Raw genomic sequence first — 16797 nt, 5'->3', positions numbered from 1 at the left:
GTTGCAGCTCCCCTGGTTTTTGGCCAGGAGGGTCCTTGTGCTGTTTATTAATTGTAAATACCTGTAAATATTGTAAATCCTGTATATTTCGTACATATTTATTGCATTCCATTGTAGATTGTAGTTCTGCTTGTAAATACAGCTTTCATTTGATTCTAACTCAGCTGGTCTGGCAAAATTTAATGTTGGAGGGGTGGATTTTCAACCCACCACAGATGCTTATAATGTGATACTATATTTCTTTATATATAATGCCATCATTTTTTCTTCAGTTCTTTTCTGAAACACAGAAGCAGAAGGGATTGAATCTTAGTAGATGAAGGAAAGGCTGTGGAAGTTGTTATCCATACCTTGGTAAAGCCTTTGACACTGTATCCCACAGGATTTTCCTGGAGAAACTGGCTGCACATAGCTTGGGTGGGTGGATTCTTTGCTGGGTTGAAAACCAGCTGGATGGCCAGGCACAAATAGTGGCAGTGAAGGGAGTTTAATCCAGTTGGCAGCCAGTCACTAGCAGTGTTCCTCAGGGCTCAGTATTGTGGCCAGTTCTCAACCATCTGGATGAAAAACTTGAGTGCATCCTCAGTTAAGTTTGCAGATGACACTAAATAGGGTGGGTTGAAGGTAGGAAGGATCTGAAGAGGGATCTGGACAGGCTGGATTGATGGGCTGAGGTCAAGTGTATGAGGTTTAACAAGGCCAAGTACCAGGTCCTATACTTGAGTCACAACAACCCCATGCAATGCTACAGGTTTGGGAGAGAGTGGCTGGAAAGCTACCAGTTAGAAAAGGACCTGGGGCCCTTGGTTGACAGGGACCAGGGAAGTGATTTCACTCCTGTAGTCAGCTCTGGTGAGGCCACATCTCAAGTACTGTGTTTGGTTCTGGGCCTCTCACTACAAGAAGGACATTGAGGTGCTGGAGCATGTCCAGAAAAGGGCAATGAAGTCTAGAGAACAAATCTTATGAGGAGAAGCTGAGGGAACTGGAATTGTCTGGTCTGGAGAAGAAGAGGCTGAGGAGAGACTTCATTTGCTCTCTACAACTTCCTGAAAGGAGGTTGAAGTGAGGTGGGGGTTGGTCTCATCTCCCTATTATCAAGTGATAGAATGAGACAAAATGAAATTGCCAGGTGAGATTTAGATTGGATATTAGGAAAAATACCTTTACTGAAAAGGTGGTCAGGCATTGGAATAGACAGCCCAGGGAGGTGGTGGAGTTACAATCCCTGGAGGTGATCAGAAAACATGTGGACATGGCACTTCATGACATGGTTTAATGGTTATGGTGGTGTTAGGTTGATGATTGGACTCAATGATCATGGAAGTCTTTTCCAACCAAACCAATTCTACCATTTCAGGTGTTCAATTTAGGGGCCTTAGTCTCTCTAGACCTGACAATGAAGACAGGTGTTTGAGTGCTTCTCTTCAGGAAAACTCTTGGCTCTGGCCAGCCTGATCTAGTGTGAGGTGTCCCTGCCCATGGCAGGGGGGTTGGAACTAGATGATCCTTGTGGTCCCTTCCAACCCTGACTGATTCTTTGAAACTGACTATGTAGGAACCTGAGCTTCCAATCCTATCACCTCAGGCAAATACCTCAGGTTGGGTGGCATGAATGATCCCTTTAGATATTGTACCTGTCACTGAATGTGAAACAAATGCAATTAGCAAACAACTTGCTCAAGGGCCGGGTCATAACATGCAAAACCAGCATACTACCAGTGACCTGATACTAAGCTCAACATGAACTTGACCCTCAAATGACAGCACATGTTATCACAACAGAATTATTAAGTAATCACACTGGCTCAGAGTTATACATTTCCCCCTAGCTTGCTTTTGTTTGGAGACTCTCCCCCTGAAGAGTAAACTTTTCATCCAAACCTCAGCTGAGAGCAGCCTGTAGCCAGTGAAAGTACAGAGAAAGGTCTGTAAACAATAACTGCTCTGTAGGGAACAAGCTGACCTTTGTAGATGTTAAACAAAACAAAAAAGGGTTGATTGATGCTGTGCAGTATATGGTCTCCAAAATATTAAAACTAAGAAAGTCATGGAAGGTTAACTTATGAGCACAGAGTGTCAGCAGATGGTGGGGCAGGAAAGGGGAAAGCATGGTTAGGTAAAATGTTTAGGAAAAAAAAGCCTGTGTTCTCAGCTGGAAAAAGAAAAAGGTTTAATGCTGACTTCCACTAAATGGAAACAACCCCCAAACTTCTGTTATTCAGGGCAAGTCAGTTGCTAAAGTTTTTTGTAAAAAATTTTTTTAACATTCTCATTAATACAGTAAGATCTGGTGTAATGTTTTTCAGAATAAGGAACTTATTAGTAAGCTTCAAAAGCTAAATGATTACTGTTTAGCAACAAACATGTCATTAATTACAGAGAAGGACAGCCTAACCTATAGAAATTCATAGAATCATTTAGGTTGGGAAAGACCTTCAAGTTCGAGTCCAATTGTTAGCCTAATACTACCAAGTTCATCACTAAACCATGTCACTAAATGCCATACCTGCACACCTTTGAAACACTTCCAGGGATGGTGACTCAACCACTTCCCTGGCCAGCCTATTCACAGTATCACAGCATCACAGTACATCAGAGGTTGGAAGGGACCTCAAGAGATCATCAGGTCCAACCCCCCTGCCAGAGCAGGATCACTTAGGGGAGTCTGCACAGGAATGCATCCAGGTGGGTTTGGAAAGTCTCCAGAGAAGGAGACTCCACAACCCCCCTGGGCAGCCTGTTCCAGGGCTCTGTCACCCTCACTGGAAAGAAGTTTCTCCTCCTGTTGAGCTGAAATCTTCTATGTTCTAGTTTGAACCCATTGTTGCTTGTCTTATCACTCTGAACCCCCAAAAAGAGCCTGGCCCCCTCCCCTTGACACCCACCCCTCAGATATTGATAGACATTGATCAGATCCCCTCTCAGTCTTCTCTTCTCCAGACTAAACAGCCCCAGGGCTCTCAGTCTCTCTTCCCAGGGGAGATGCTCAAGTCCCCTAAGCATCCTTGTGGCTCTCCCTTGGATTCTCTCCAGCAGGTCTCTGTCTCTCTTGAACTGGGGAGCCCCAAACTGGACAGAGGATTGCAGGTGTGGTCTCAGCAGGGCAGAGTAGAGAGGTAGAACTTCCCTAGCCCTGCTGGACACTCCTTTCTTGATGCACCCCAGGATCCCATTGGCTCTCTTGGCCACAAGAGCACATTGTTGTTCCATGGAGATCTTGCTGTCCACCAGCACTCCAAGGTCTTTCTCTGAGGAGCTGATTTCCAGCAGGGCAGCCTCTAACCTGTCCTGATGCCTGTTGTTATTCCTCCCCAGATGCAGGACCCTGCACTTGTCCTTATTAAACTCCATGAGGTTTGCCTGCAGCCAGCTCTCAGCCTGTCCAGGTCACGTTGGATGCTGCACAGCCTGACAGGTGTCAGCCACCCCCCAGTTTGTATCATCAGAACTTGCTGAGGGTACTCTCAATCCCCTCAGCCAGGTCCTTGATAAAGATATTGAACAAAACTGGACCCAGTAGCAATCCCTGGGGAACACCACTTGCCACAGGCCTCCAAGTTGACTCTGTGCCACTGATGACAACCCTCTGAACCCTGTTGTGGAGCCAGTTTGCAATCCACCTCACTGACCCTACCAATGCTAGGTAAGGAATTTTTCCTAATATCCAATCTAAACCTCCTAGCTTAATTTGAGGCCCTTTCTCTTTTCCCTGGGAAGAGATCAAAATTTACCTTGCTACAGCCTCCTTTCATGTAGTTTCAGTTTCAGTTTGCCTGTGTCTTGTCAACCTGAACCACAGACAAAGGCTGCAGAGTGCTGCACCTATTCCTCTCTTTACTTTGCCCCTTTTAGTTTTCCCTCCCCCCCAGAAAGGTATGGGGTGCAGGGAGTTGTTCAGCTTAAATCCATCTCTTTCTGTCACTTTCTGTAATGGGATAGTTTCACCATCCAGCATTTCAAGGAGGCTCTCATCTTCACAGGTGCTCCTCAGTGTGCAGTGGTATTTTTGGGTGCAAAAGCAGGTCCCTGCTAAGTGGTGGATGTAGGAGCAGTAATCACTGTGCTCTCACTGCAGCTGCTAGTGTTGGAACAGTTCTCCCACCAAGGAAACCCAGGGGGCCCAAGGAGCTAGGGGGCCCATGACATTTCAGTGTGCTGCAGTTCAGAGATGCAACATCTGCACTGTAAAATTCTTGGGGCACAAAGACTATTCAGTCGACCAGGTTGAAGAGGAAAGACAAGAAAGGGGTGAGCAAGAACAGTGTAGATGATGGCTCTCAGATGAAAGGTGAAGAACATGCTTATTGAACCCCTTGAAGTTATAGACATGCCATCAAGTTCCTTCAGGGACTTTGAGAAGAAACAATTCCATGGGTTTGAAACACCAGAAAAGAGAACAGCTAGATCTCTCTGTTCTTCCAGGTCTGGCGTTCATTCCCAAACTGCAATATACAGGTGACAGTCAGCTGGTCCCTAGCTCCTGCCCAGTTCCCTGTACCAAAACTGTCTTCCCATCCACAGGAAGTTTCTAGGCATAGTACACACATGCCTCAACATGCCTTGAAATCAAAAAGCCATGGCTGAATATTCACATCCGAGCCTGCAAGCGGGGAGGGGCCCAGGAAGGATAAGCCTTTACTTCAGCAGATTTACAGGGGAAGCAACATCTCTCATCCGGTGGTCAGAGGACACACGCAGTTACTGCTACAGCCTGGGGTGGGAGTGGCTGGAGAGCAGCCAGGCAGAGAGGGACCTGGGGGTACTGGTTGACAGCAGCTGAACAGGAGCCAGCAGTGTGCCCAGGTGGCCAAGAAGGCCAATGGCATCCTGGCCTGCATCAGGAGTAGTGTGGCCAGCAGGAGCAGGGAAGTCATCCTGCCCTGTGCTCAGCACTGGTTTAGACCACACCTTGAGTGCTGTGTCCAGTTCTGGGCTCCTCAATTTAAGAAGGACATTGATATATTTGAACGTGTCCAGAGAAGGGCAATGAGGCTGGGGAGGGGTCTGGAGCACAGCCCTGTGAGGAGAGGCTGAGGGAGCTGGGGGTGTTTAGCCTGGTGAAGAGGAGGCTCAGGGCAGACCTCATTGCTGTCTACAACTACCTGAAGGGAGGTTGTAGCCAGGTGGGGATTGGTCTCTTCTCCCAGGCAACCAGCAGCAGAACAAGAGGACACAGTCTCAAGCTGTGCCAGGGGAGGTTTAGGCTGGAGGTGAGGAGAAAGTTCTTCACAGAGAGAGTGGTTGGCCATTGGAATGTGCTGCCCAGGGAGGTGGTGGAGTCACCATCCCTGGAGGTGTTCAAGAGGGGTTGGACGTGGCACTTGGTGCCATGGTTTAGTAGTCATGAGGTCTTGGGTGACAGGTTGGACTTGGATGATCCTTGAGGTCTTTTCCAACCTTATTGATTCTGTGTGATTCTGATACTTACAAAAAGCTCACATACTGTCTCTGAAGCAAATGGCACCTTCCCACAGTGGCTGTCCAATACTGTAAGCCAGACCTTTACCATCCAGTGAAAGCAGTGCCCAGGACAGAAGTCCCCAAAGCCGAGAAATGCTTATGCCAAAAACTTAGTGCTGTACCTATCATGCTTTTTACATGCTTGAAACATGCTTTCTAGAAGACAGTAAAAATGGCTTTGACAGCACAGGAGACATTTGGTATTAGAGCTGATCACAATGCAAACAGCTTGGAGAAAGTTAAGGATCATACTGTGATCCTTCAAGAAATCTGCTGGGAATCTGAAACGAAAGCCTAAGATCACCGAAGGGAAGAGACATTTTTTGACTTCAGTGGGACCAGCATCTCTCATGGAGTTTTAAGCAAAAACATAAAACACATCATTCTAAAAAAATTTTTTTGAAAGTTAATAACCAACATGTTAGGGATTATTTTGCCTTAAAATGAAGGAAGGCACTTCCCTAACGAAACAAGGAAGTGCAGGGACACATCTTTGGAGAGGCTCTTGTGTAAGGTCTGAAGACAACTTGTGGGCAGAAGGGACTTTTCAGACAACTCCCCGAAAGCAAATCTATGATCACAGTAGGAATCTATGTTAAAGGGACAAAGAAGCTTATGAAACCAGTGCAGCAACTGTAAAGACACCCAGAGAGGAGAGAGAAATGAGAAATCAGCCAGCAACAACAACAACAACAAAAATCTCCTTCAGAAGATTAGCCAGAATATTGTCAACATGAGTTGTCAATGTGCACTTGCAGCCCAGAAAGCCAACCAGATCCTGGGCTGCATCAGGAGAAGCATAGCCAGCAGGTCAAGGGAGGTGATTCTCCCCCTCTGCTCTCCTCTGGTGAGACCCCACCTGGAGTACTGCATCCAGTTCTGGAGCCTCTATTACAAGAGGGATATGGACATGCTGGAAGGTGTCCAGAGAAGGGCCACCAGGATGATCAGAGGGCTGGAGCTCCTCTGCTATGAGGAGAGACTGAGAGAGTTGGAGCTGTTCAGTCTGGAGAAGAGAAGGCTCTGAGGAGACCTTCTTGTGGCTTTCCAGTATCTGAAGGGGGCTACAAGAAAGCTGGGGAGGGACTTTTTAGGCTATCAGGTAGTGACAGGACTAGGGGCAATGGAAAGAAGCTGGAAGTGGGGAGATTCAGGCTGGACGTGAGGAGGAAGTTCTTCCCCATGAGAGTGGTGAGAGCCTGGAATGGGTTGTCCAGGGAAGTGGTCGGGGCCCCATCCCTGGAGGTGTTTAAGGCCAGGCTGGATGAGGCTCTGGCCAGCCTGATGTAGTGTGAGGTGTCCCTGCCCATGGCAGGGGGGTTGGAACTAGCTGATCCTTGTGGTCCCTTCCAACCCTGACTGATTCTATGATTCCATATTTGCTGATGTAGGCTGATTTCAGAGATGCTGATCTGAATTTGATGGATATTCAGGATGACTGAGTATCAAGGAAACTTCATTCCTGTGCACTACCCAACACGCTGCACAGGATCCCCTTCATTTTAGCTGCAGAAAAATTATTGACACATTTTTACATTTTCCTTGGTTGCAAACTGAAACTATTTACCATAGGTGTGGCCTCTGTGAAATCCATCAGGAGGTCACCTGGCTCCAAAGCAAATGCACTCCCAGCATCTGTGGAACTCTAAAAGCAAACAAGAAATCCAGCATTGAGAAAGACACTCTGTGTGTGAATTCTGTAATTGTGTTGGTTATTTCTGTGGGGTTTTTTTTTCCAATTCCTTAAAATACAGGTTGCCAAATGGATTTCACATTTCAGATTATGGGTTTTGTTTTGGGTTTGTTGTTTTTTTTTTTTTTATTAGTATAGGAAAAAAAGACAGACAACAAAATTATGAACCTTTGAATAGGTAAATATTTACCGTTGAAGGTAAATATTAGTTTGATTCTGATCCACTGCCCACTAGTGCTGGTGAACAACTATTACTGGTTTTAATTTGGTCTTGGAGCAGGATCTAAATACTTTCTTACACAACATGTTATTACAACAACTCTGCTTTAAAAACTACTCCTAAATGCAGAAGCACTTCATGCAAGGAAAACATTATCTGCAACTCCCTCCCATCCTTCCTGAATACCTTCAAATGGACATAAGCTCATCTCTTTGTATGTTACCTTGCCACCAGGTGAAACCTGTGTTTGTCCTTCTGATGCCTGTGGTGTACATGTTTTCTGTGACCCAGGAGATGCTGAAGACACAGGTGTTGATGTTGTTGCTGCTGCTGCTGCTGCCAGTGCTGGAGGAAGGTCATCTTCATCACTGCCATTGATAAAAGCAGAAAGATCTTCTCATTAGGAAATGTCACCAGACTCTTGACCATGTGTTACAGGAAGCACTGATAACCTGTATGTCAGCTGTGGTCACAGTATCACAGCACATTAGAGGATGGAAGGGACCTCCAGAGATCATCAGGTCCAACCCCCCTGCCAGAGCAGGATCACTTAGGGGAGTCTGCACAGGAATGCAGCCAGGTGGGTTTGGAAAGTCTCCAGAGAAGGAGACTCCACAACCCCCCTGGGCAGCCTGTTCCAGTGCTCTGTCACCCTCACTGGAAAGAAGTTTCTCCTCCTGTTGAGCTGAAATCTTCTCTGTTCAAGTTTGAACCTGTTGTTTATTGTCCTATTACTGTGAATAGCAGAGAGCCTGACCCCCTCCACTTGACACCCACCCCTCAGCTATTCATAGACACTGATGTCCAGTCCTTTGGAGTGGAATTCTGTTTACTCTTGCCTCTGTAATGCAGCTAACTGTTCACTTAAATTAGATTTTTTTAAAGTTTCATTGATTCCTTAGAAGTGGATTGTCTAAGTGCTTCTCATCTGACAATGGAAATCTTCTGAGTATGATGGGCAAGTAGTGTTTCTATGGAGTATCTATACCTGAATAAAGAACATTATTTGATATTACTCTGCTTCAGTGTTTACTATTTTATACAGAGGCTGGCAGGATTGATAAGAACAGATCTGGTTAGATCTCTCCATGTGATTCTCCTTCACAGGCTTTAGACCAACAGGAGATTTGAGACCTATTATGCAGCTAGCCTGTGCTATGATTTTCAAACTGTTTTTAAAGGACTTTGACTCCACATAGGAGCTTTTTAGAAACGTTCTGGTTTTTCCTGCCCCATTTACTCTGTTTACAGTGGACATATTTCATTTAAACCATGTTGCATGCTTCCCTTGGGCTCTAGGCCACCAAGCTGTGATCTTTCCATCTCACCTACTGTCACCATTAAATGAAAGCCCGTAGAGAATATTACACTCTCATTTATTTCTGTAGAGCCCCATTGGCTATGAATCATCAGAATCAGTTCAGCTAGAGGCAGGACATTTCCAACTGCTAATTCCAATTGCTAATTGCAATTACAGGGAGTCAAAATTATTGCAGCCACAATTTGCCCTACAGAACCTTTACTACTGGGAATGATGTGTGAAAAGGAAAGATTACAGCCTGACAGTTTAAAGCATGGGGGGAAATGATGAGAAAATTATTTCTTTTCATAAAATGGCACAAATCCCCCTGTACTCAGCTCTGGTTAGGCCACACCTTGAGGACTGTGTCCAGTTCTGGGCTCCTCAGTTAAAGAAAGATGTTGAGATGCTGGAACGTGTCCAGAGAAGGGCAACAAAGTTAGGGAGGGATCTGGAGCACAGCCCTGTGAGGAGAGGCTGAGGGAGCTGGGGGTGTTTAGCCTGGAGAAGAGGAGGCTCAGGGGAGACCTCATTGCTGAAGGGAGGTTGTAGACAGGTGGGGGTTGGGCTCTTCTCCTAGCCCCACCTGGCTCCAACCTCCCTTCAGGTAGTTGTAGACAGCAATGAGGTCTCCCCTGAGCCTCCACTTCTGCAGGCTAAGCACCCCCAGCTCCCTCAGCCTCTCCTCATAGGGTTTGTGTTCCAGGCCCCTCACCAGCTTTGTTGCCCTTCTCTGGACAAGGCACTCCTTTTATATAGCCTTATCCAAAACTTATTAGCCAATGGTTTGACTGATTTTTGTCTAAAGCAGGTGGCCTGTGATGCAGTGCACCTGGGATTTCATCCTCTGATATACTGTGATACTTTCAACTTGCTTCATTCCTCTGTTCTTTCTTCTAAATAATTTTCCAGGTTTGGTAATGTAGATTGTTTTTCCATAACAACAGCCAGTGTTCTTAATAGTGAGACAAAATGAGCTACATATTGATTTCTCTTGGAGAAAAGGAAAACTTTTGCTAATGTTGCTACATATTTAATGACACTAAAATATGAAATTGCCAGAAGGACTAACAGTTGTTATTCCACACAGACAGCACACACATTTTTGCTTAATTATGACATTGGTGTTCTTGCATTAATAAATTTATGCTGACATTGTGCATTTTTTCCCTTAGTTTCTGGTGGCCTTGTCTGTCCTTTCACATGAAGGACAAATCAACAAACTTGATTTCCACATCTCTTCAATATTTCACATCTCCAAAGACTCCACAGATGAATTATGTGTCAATGGCATGCCAAAGCCCTATAGGCACAGATAATTCTTGCTAGTATTAAGAGACTTTGCTGGGTGTAAGTTTAGTGGGCTCAGCAATTTCTGCATGTGACAAAATCCTGGAGAGAGGGAGAGACAGAGGCCACACTTCCTGAGCAGATATAGCTGACAGCACAATTTGAGTGCTCAACAACCAAGGAGTGTTTACCTCATTTTGCAAAGGGGGTTGCAATGAAGCAGAGAGCAGCTTGCTCCAGCTCACACAAGGTCTTCAACATGCCATTTGCAAAGGAGATGTTTAATTCCTAACCTGCAGTTCTGAGGGTTAGCAATTACTTAGGGATGGTGCACTCATTTCCTGTTAGAAGCTTGAAGATTCCCAGTGATGAAAGGAATGGTTTCAGTATAAGATCATTACCATGTAATTGCACTCGTGCCTTTCAGAAGGCATAGCTGGAGCAACAGACAGCATCCCCCTTCATTTTCAGCTGTAGCAGGCAAAACCCTAAAGATAATTCAATATGTTACTTACAAACTGTACTGCCTTGTTAACTTCCTCACACGAGAAACTTTAACCTCCTGCTTTTCTGTAGGGCCAGTTGATGGAGCAGTTTCAGGTCTCACTGGAGTTGGGCTTCTGAAAATAGAAAGAAGAATACATGTGGCACAGTCTTTATTTAAACTACTTCAGGCATATCAACAAAGTTCTACCTCATCAACACATATTTATCTTGAAAAGCAGCAAGTACCCATTGAAGATCATCCAGTTGTTCCATTTATAGTTCATAGGCCAGTGTGCATGCACAGCACAGAACGTGTGAGCTCACCATCCTGGGCACTGCATACCATTTATAACAGCAGCAAACTGATTACAAACACAGAGCCTATGTAAGAGAGCATGCAGTAATGTCACTGCTTCCAAAGTACAGTGTTTTAATAGCAGGCCAGCAATTCAGTCACTTCAGAAGTGTTTTTGCAAAAAAATATGCTTAACAAAACCTCAAAAATTAGTTTACTAATTGTGAAACCTGTTCTGCTTAAAATAGTTTTTACCTGAAAATAAGACATTATCTTTCTGCATTTGAAAAAGCAGCTCAAGGGAAACAAAGTCATTATTTTGATCCAAGAAAAGGTTACTTGCTCAAAAAAAAAGCAAACCTCAGACATATTTCAGATGCTCATGAATGTGAAACACATCTGCAGAGCTCCAGCGAAGGACAGAAATGGGAATGAGGAGAACCACACTAAAACAAAATTCTTTACAACCATTTATCAGTGGATTTAATTAAGGCTTCAATACAAACAGCATAAATACTCAACACAAGATATTCATGACGTTGGGAGGAAACTATTTCAACTGGGAGCTTCAGCAGCATGAATCATCTTAAGTACTTTTATTTGAAGCAACACATTATGATTAAGCATACCATGTGAGTATTGTACATGTTATAAACATAATAAATATGCCAAATATGAAGAGTAATTTGAAAGTCTTGATTAACAATTTGTGAAATGGTGCTCTGCCACAGAATCATAAGTCAGACACTAAGTACATAAGCAGCCCTACTGATTGCTGCTTGGACTGCTCATGCACTGAGTTATATATTCACAGTATCACAGCATCACAGTATATCAGAGGTTAGAAAGGACCTCAAGAGATCATCAGGTCCAACCCCCTGACAGAGCAGGATCACTGAGGGGAGTCTGCACAGGAATGCATCCAGGTGGATTTGGAAAGTCTCCAGAGAAGGAGACTCCACAGCCCCCATGGCAGCCTGTTCCAGGGCTCTGTCACCCTCACTGGAAAGAAGTTTCTCCTCCTGTTGAGCTGAAATCTTCTATGTTCAAGTTTGAACCCATTGTTCCTTGTCTTATCACTGTGAACCACCCAAAAGAGCCTGGCCCCCTCCACTTGACACCCACCCTCAGATATTGATAGACATTGATCAGATCCCCTCTCAGTCTTCTCTTCTCCAGACTAAACATCCCCAGGGCTCTCAGTCTCTCTTCACAGGGGAGATGCTCAAGTCCCCTAAGCATCCTCCTGGCTCTCCCTTGGATTCTCTCCAGCAGGTCTCTGTCTCTCTTGAACTGGGGAGCCCCAAACTGGACACAGGATTGCAGCTGTGGTCTCAGCAGGGCAGAGTAGAGAGGTAGAAGAACTTCCCTAGCCCTGCTGGACACACCTTTCTTGATGCACCCCAGGATCCCATTGGCTCTCTTGGCCACAAGAGCACATTGCTGTCCCATGGAGATCTTGCTGTCCACCAGCACTCCAAGGTCTTTCTCTGAGGAGCTGCTTTCCAGCAGGGCAGCCTCTAACCTGTCCTAGTGCCTGTTGTCCCCAGATGCAGGACCCTGCACTTATTCCACAACTTGTAGAAGTGTCACAGTATTGTTTCTAGTATTAATACATTTGGGTTGAATTTTTTGAGTCTACTTCCATCATATTAGCCTTCTAAAGGCAAAATAAGATACTTAATCTTCAGAATTGTGGTTCCCTCTGACACCCCTGTGGGTTTTAAGCTTCATTAATTTCTCAACCTGCTAACTTCTCAACCTGCTGCCCAGCTACAACAGAACTTACTGGGATGGCATAGCCTTTGGATGACATCTTCAGTCTTCCTATGTAGTTTTTAGTCTTTGGGGAGGTCACATCTCCTTAACATGGAGGAATGGGAAGTGTAAGAGTACAAGTGACATACAAAAATCATAAACTCCACTACTAGTTCCACTTCTCATGGAAAAAGTTTTGCTGGTTTTTTTCTTAATTTTTGCTCTTATTGATTTCAAGTCAGTATAGATAGCAGCAAGATTCACATCTAGCCCCTTCCTAAATCCAAATTTCAAGGTCAGTCACTTATATCTCAGATTCACAATGAGATTAATGCAGAACAACCCAGCCAGACTTTCAGACATTTTGCTGAATTTGTTAGGGAAATGAGGGGAGGATAAAAAGAAAAAAGCTCAAACCAGTTTGCTTTAACTTGAAGTTAGTATGTCTGATCTGGAAAGCTGTGAATCAACAACATGGTGGAAGACCTCAATATCATTTTCATGAAGTCAGGCTTCAGAATGCATGACTACTCTAGCTATTCTTTTCTTATTTTTCTTCTTCTTTTTCTCAACCAAAGGTAGCTTTCAACAATGAAAAAATTAGTTCAATTTAACCAAAATGATTTACAGTTCAAGTTCTGAGATGAAAAAATTCGTCCAACTGTCACGAAAAGTGTTTGAGAACCAAACAGGACCTACTTTTTATTCCAACAAAAATAGATCAAATACTTAAAAGACTTACTATCTTTCTTTAAATGCTGTGAATTTACCAGGGAACAATTGGGGAAAAAAAAAAGGCAAGGAAGCAAGCAACCTACCCCCCGAAACCAGCCAAGATACAGTAACACTAGACACCCTTACTCCTATTTCAGTGATTAAGTGCTCAGATAAACTTTACTTGTATTTTGTATCATGCCAGTAAAATCTCCAACTCACTTATTTTGCATGAGCAATGCAATCTAAAGAGCAAAAGTTTCTTTCCTTTTATTACAAAATTTTGCCATATTGAAAAAGACCTCTATGAGTCCAACCATCAACATATCACCATAGCCATTAAACCATGTCCCAAAGTGCCATGTCTACACAGTTTTTGAACACCTCCAGGGATGGTGACTCCACCACCTCTCTGGGCAGGCTGTTCTAATGCCTGAACACCTTTTCAGTAAAGAAATTCTCCCTAATGTCCAATCTAAAGCTCCCTTATGCAGTTTCAGGCCATTTTCTTCCTATTATCAAGTGACAGAATGAGAGATGAGACCAACACCACTTCACCTCAACCTCCTTTCAGGTAGTGGTAGACAGCAATGAGGTCTCCCCTCCAGCCTCCTCTTCTCCAGACTAAACAACACCAGCTCTCTCAGCTGCTCCTCATAAGACTTGTTCTCTAGACTCTTCACTGGCTTTGTTGTCCTTCTCTGGACACACTCCATCACCTTAATGCCCTTCTTGGAGCGAGGGGCCCAAAACTGAACACAGTGGGTTGTAGCCTCTCTAGAACTGAGTACAGGGTCATGATCACTTCCCTCATTATTTCTGATAGAAGCCAGGATGCTGCTGGCCTTCTTGGCCACCTGTGTACACTGCTGGCTCATCTTCAATCAGCCATCAATCAACACCCCCAGGTCCCTCTGCTGAGCAGCTTCCCAGACACTCCTCCCCAAGCCTGTAGGGCTGCCAGGGGCTGTTGGGGCCAAAGGGCAGAACCCAGCATTTGACCTTACTGAAACTCATACAACAGCCATCAATCTAGTCCATCTAGATCCCTCTGCATAGCCTCCCTACCCTCAAGCAGATGAGCACTTCCACCCAGCTTGGCATCATCTGCAAACCTACTAAGGGTGCACTTGGATCCCCTCACCCAGATCACGAGGGGATCAAGTGCCATGTGCATGAAGGTTGGCCTGCCCTCAGAGGCTGACTCATGGGAAAAAAACAAACCAAAGACTGGATCATTTTTGGCTTCAGAATGCCCTTTGAGTGGGAATATGGTAGTGAAATCATGGGAATGACACGCAAGGAAGAAAGGAAAGGAGAAGAAAAAATATTTTATGGATGCATTTTCTTGTATATAGAAGCCATAGCCTAAGAAGCTAAGCAAACACAGAATCATGCAAATCTTTTCCAAGTCTGTGCTCTTGCACAGTGAAGAGTTTCACACTTATCTCTTTTCCAAAGTTATGGCTATCTGAAGTCAAGAAACAGTTCTTTTTCACTCTGATAAGCAGCTTTTCTCAGAAGGCAGGTTAGCTCTCCAAAATTTGGGCATTTGAAAGCTATTGCTGACATCAAACTTTCTGCATAAAGAGGTTTTTTTCCTCTGTTTACTTTTATTTTTTGCTCCATACGTACAACACAGTTCCTAGCATCAGCCTAGTGCAAAAATACCTTGTGGCCTTTCCTTGCCCTCCTCACTTGAGTTCTGTTTCTTTTAAAGGAAAAAAATTCCCTTCCTTGTTCCTGTAATGAATATGTCTCTGCAGTCTAGACAAAAATGTGATGCCCCTGATGTTCATGTCCAACATGACACAGAAACTGTTTTTTTTTCCCCCATCTTGGAGTAATGTTGCAGGTCAACATTCAATATTTAAGGTCAAACTGAACTACACATCCTACCCCTCCATACAGCAACCAGGTCAGACATTACAAATGCTGTGCCTAGGTGCAGCGCTAAAGGACATGGCCAAAGCAATGCACCTCTGGCTGGGTATTTCATCAGCTTAACCTCATCTGAAAGGTCTGAGTACTGCTCTTTTCTTTGTAGGTTGAAGATCAAGAATAAAATTACAAACAATTCATCAAGATCTGACTTCAGGCAACAAGTCAAAGAGGTCTTTAATACTCAGACTGAAGTCAAAGAACCTATCTAGGTGTCCTATCTGTAGTCCTTAATGCAGAATGGCATGCAAAGGTTATGCAAGAGTTCAACTTGAAATCATGACTGATGCAGAAATTACTGGGTGAGGTTCCTGTAAAAAGACAGATTAGCAGATTCATTAACTTGTTCATTGGATTGAGGCCAGGCTGATGTATATTTCATAGAATCACAGAATGGTTTGGGTTGGAAGGGACTTTAAAGATCACCTAGTTCCAATCTCCTTGCTGTGGGCAGGGACACCTTCCACTGGACCAGGTTGTTTTGAAAAGACTGGCTGACATTTTGAGTTGAGGCATGAATGTTATCTTATTTTTTAGGATGAAGACTGAATGACAAAGCAGCTTGTTAAAAGCAATTAATATCTGTTAGGAAGAAGTCAACACAGATAAATGTGTTCAGATTTCCTAGACTATTTCACAGCACATTTAGAAGGAGATATTTAAGTATGTTTCAGACTCTGCCTCATAGAGGTCAGTCCGCTCTGACTCTAATAAAAGACAACCTGCTTGGATTCACTGAAGTTCAATCTCAGGTAAAACTAGCAACAGTATTTTTTGATTAGCTTCAATTCTGACCTGCCTAAAAGTTCTTTTGTATATATCTGTTTTTCTAGGGAACTAAAGTCTTTGTGTTGAGGAAAAAAAGCTGTTCATAATCATCCAGATGACATGTCTGTTCTTAGCTTTCAAATGTGAACATGGCCATCTCCTCCCACAGCTCTCAACATATAGCTGGCCTAAAACTTCAGCTCTGTAATGCTTAGAAACTACCTAAAAAACGCGCTTGGTTAAGGCCACAGGCTTGAAGACCTGGTCTTGTTTTGCACTCTTTGTTAAGAACTGTTATTAGATACAGTGTGCAAGAGAGCTTCGTGGGCCACAGCTCTCTCTATCCATTGTAATTCCTAAATAAAAATCAGTTCATGTGCTTTCAAATCTTGAGCAGGGGATAAGCAGCAGTAAAAAAAATTCCACTTCTCTGAGAACAATACTACCACCCCAGAACCCTAGTTTTGCTTACGAAGAAGAAAGCTGTTTATTTTCTTAAACAGATGTTGTCCTAACATTCCACAGAATCCTATGTCAGTGTCACTGGCAGAAAAAGTCAGTGCACAGAGGAGGTATTGTTGGATGAGCTACCCTGACATTGACTGGGAGACAGATACTGAGGTGTTAGCTTTGCATCCAAAGTGCATACAGATCAGGCAAACATCAGTATGCTTTCCACTCTGCTTATATGGTCATATCCTGACAGCACCTGAAAAAAACTGCTTCAGATTCATACTGCAGCAGGTACATCAGCTGGATGGTAGGTCAGACACAAAGAGATGGCAATTCAAATGTTAAATGTTAAATGTGAAATGTGAAATGTGAAACGTGAAATGTTAAATGTGAAATGTTAAATGTTAAATGTAAAA

The 16797-nt window shown here is 44.0% G+C and overlaps 1 protein-coding gene across 1 annotated transcript in view; it reads right to left on the bottom strand.

Annotated features, from left to right (window-relative positions):
* EPB41L4B (erythrocyte membrane protein band 4.1 like 4B) overlaps positions 1–16797 on the bottom strand; it is a 213965-nt gene that overhangs the window by 27015 nt on the left and 170153 nt on the right. Inside the window, exons 20-22 of the mRNA XM_054381648.1 lie at positions 10482–10586; positions 7600–7744; positions 7031–7108 (exon numbers count right to left, since the gene is read on the bottom strand). Of these exons, the coding sequence (XP_054237623.1) occupies positions 7031–7108; positions 7600–7744; positions 10482–10586 (328 nt within the window). The remainder of the gene's footprint in view (positions 1–7030; positions 7109–7599; positions 7745–10481; positions 10587–16797) is intronic.

This window comes from Indicator indicator, chromosome 6 (assembly GCF_027791375.1).
Source record: "Indicator indicator isolate 239-I01 chromosome 6, UM_Iind_1.1, whole genome shotgun sequence".
NCBI lineage: Eukaryota > Metazoa > Chordata > Aves > Piciformes > Indicatoridae > Indicator > Indicator indicator.
This window is presented reverse-complemented; position numbering and strand designations above follow the sequence as displayed.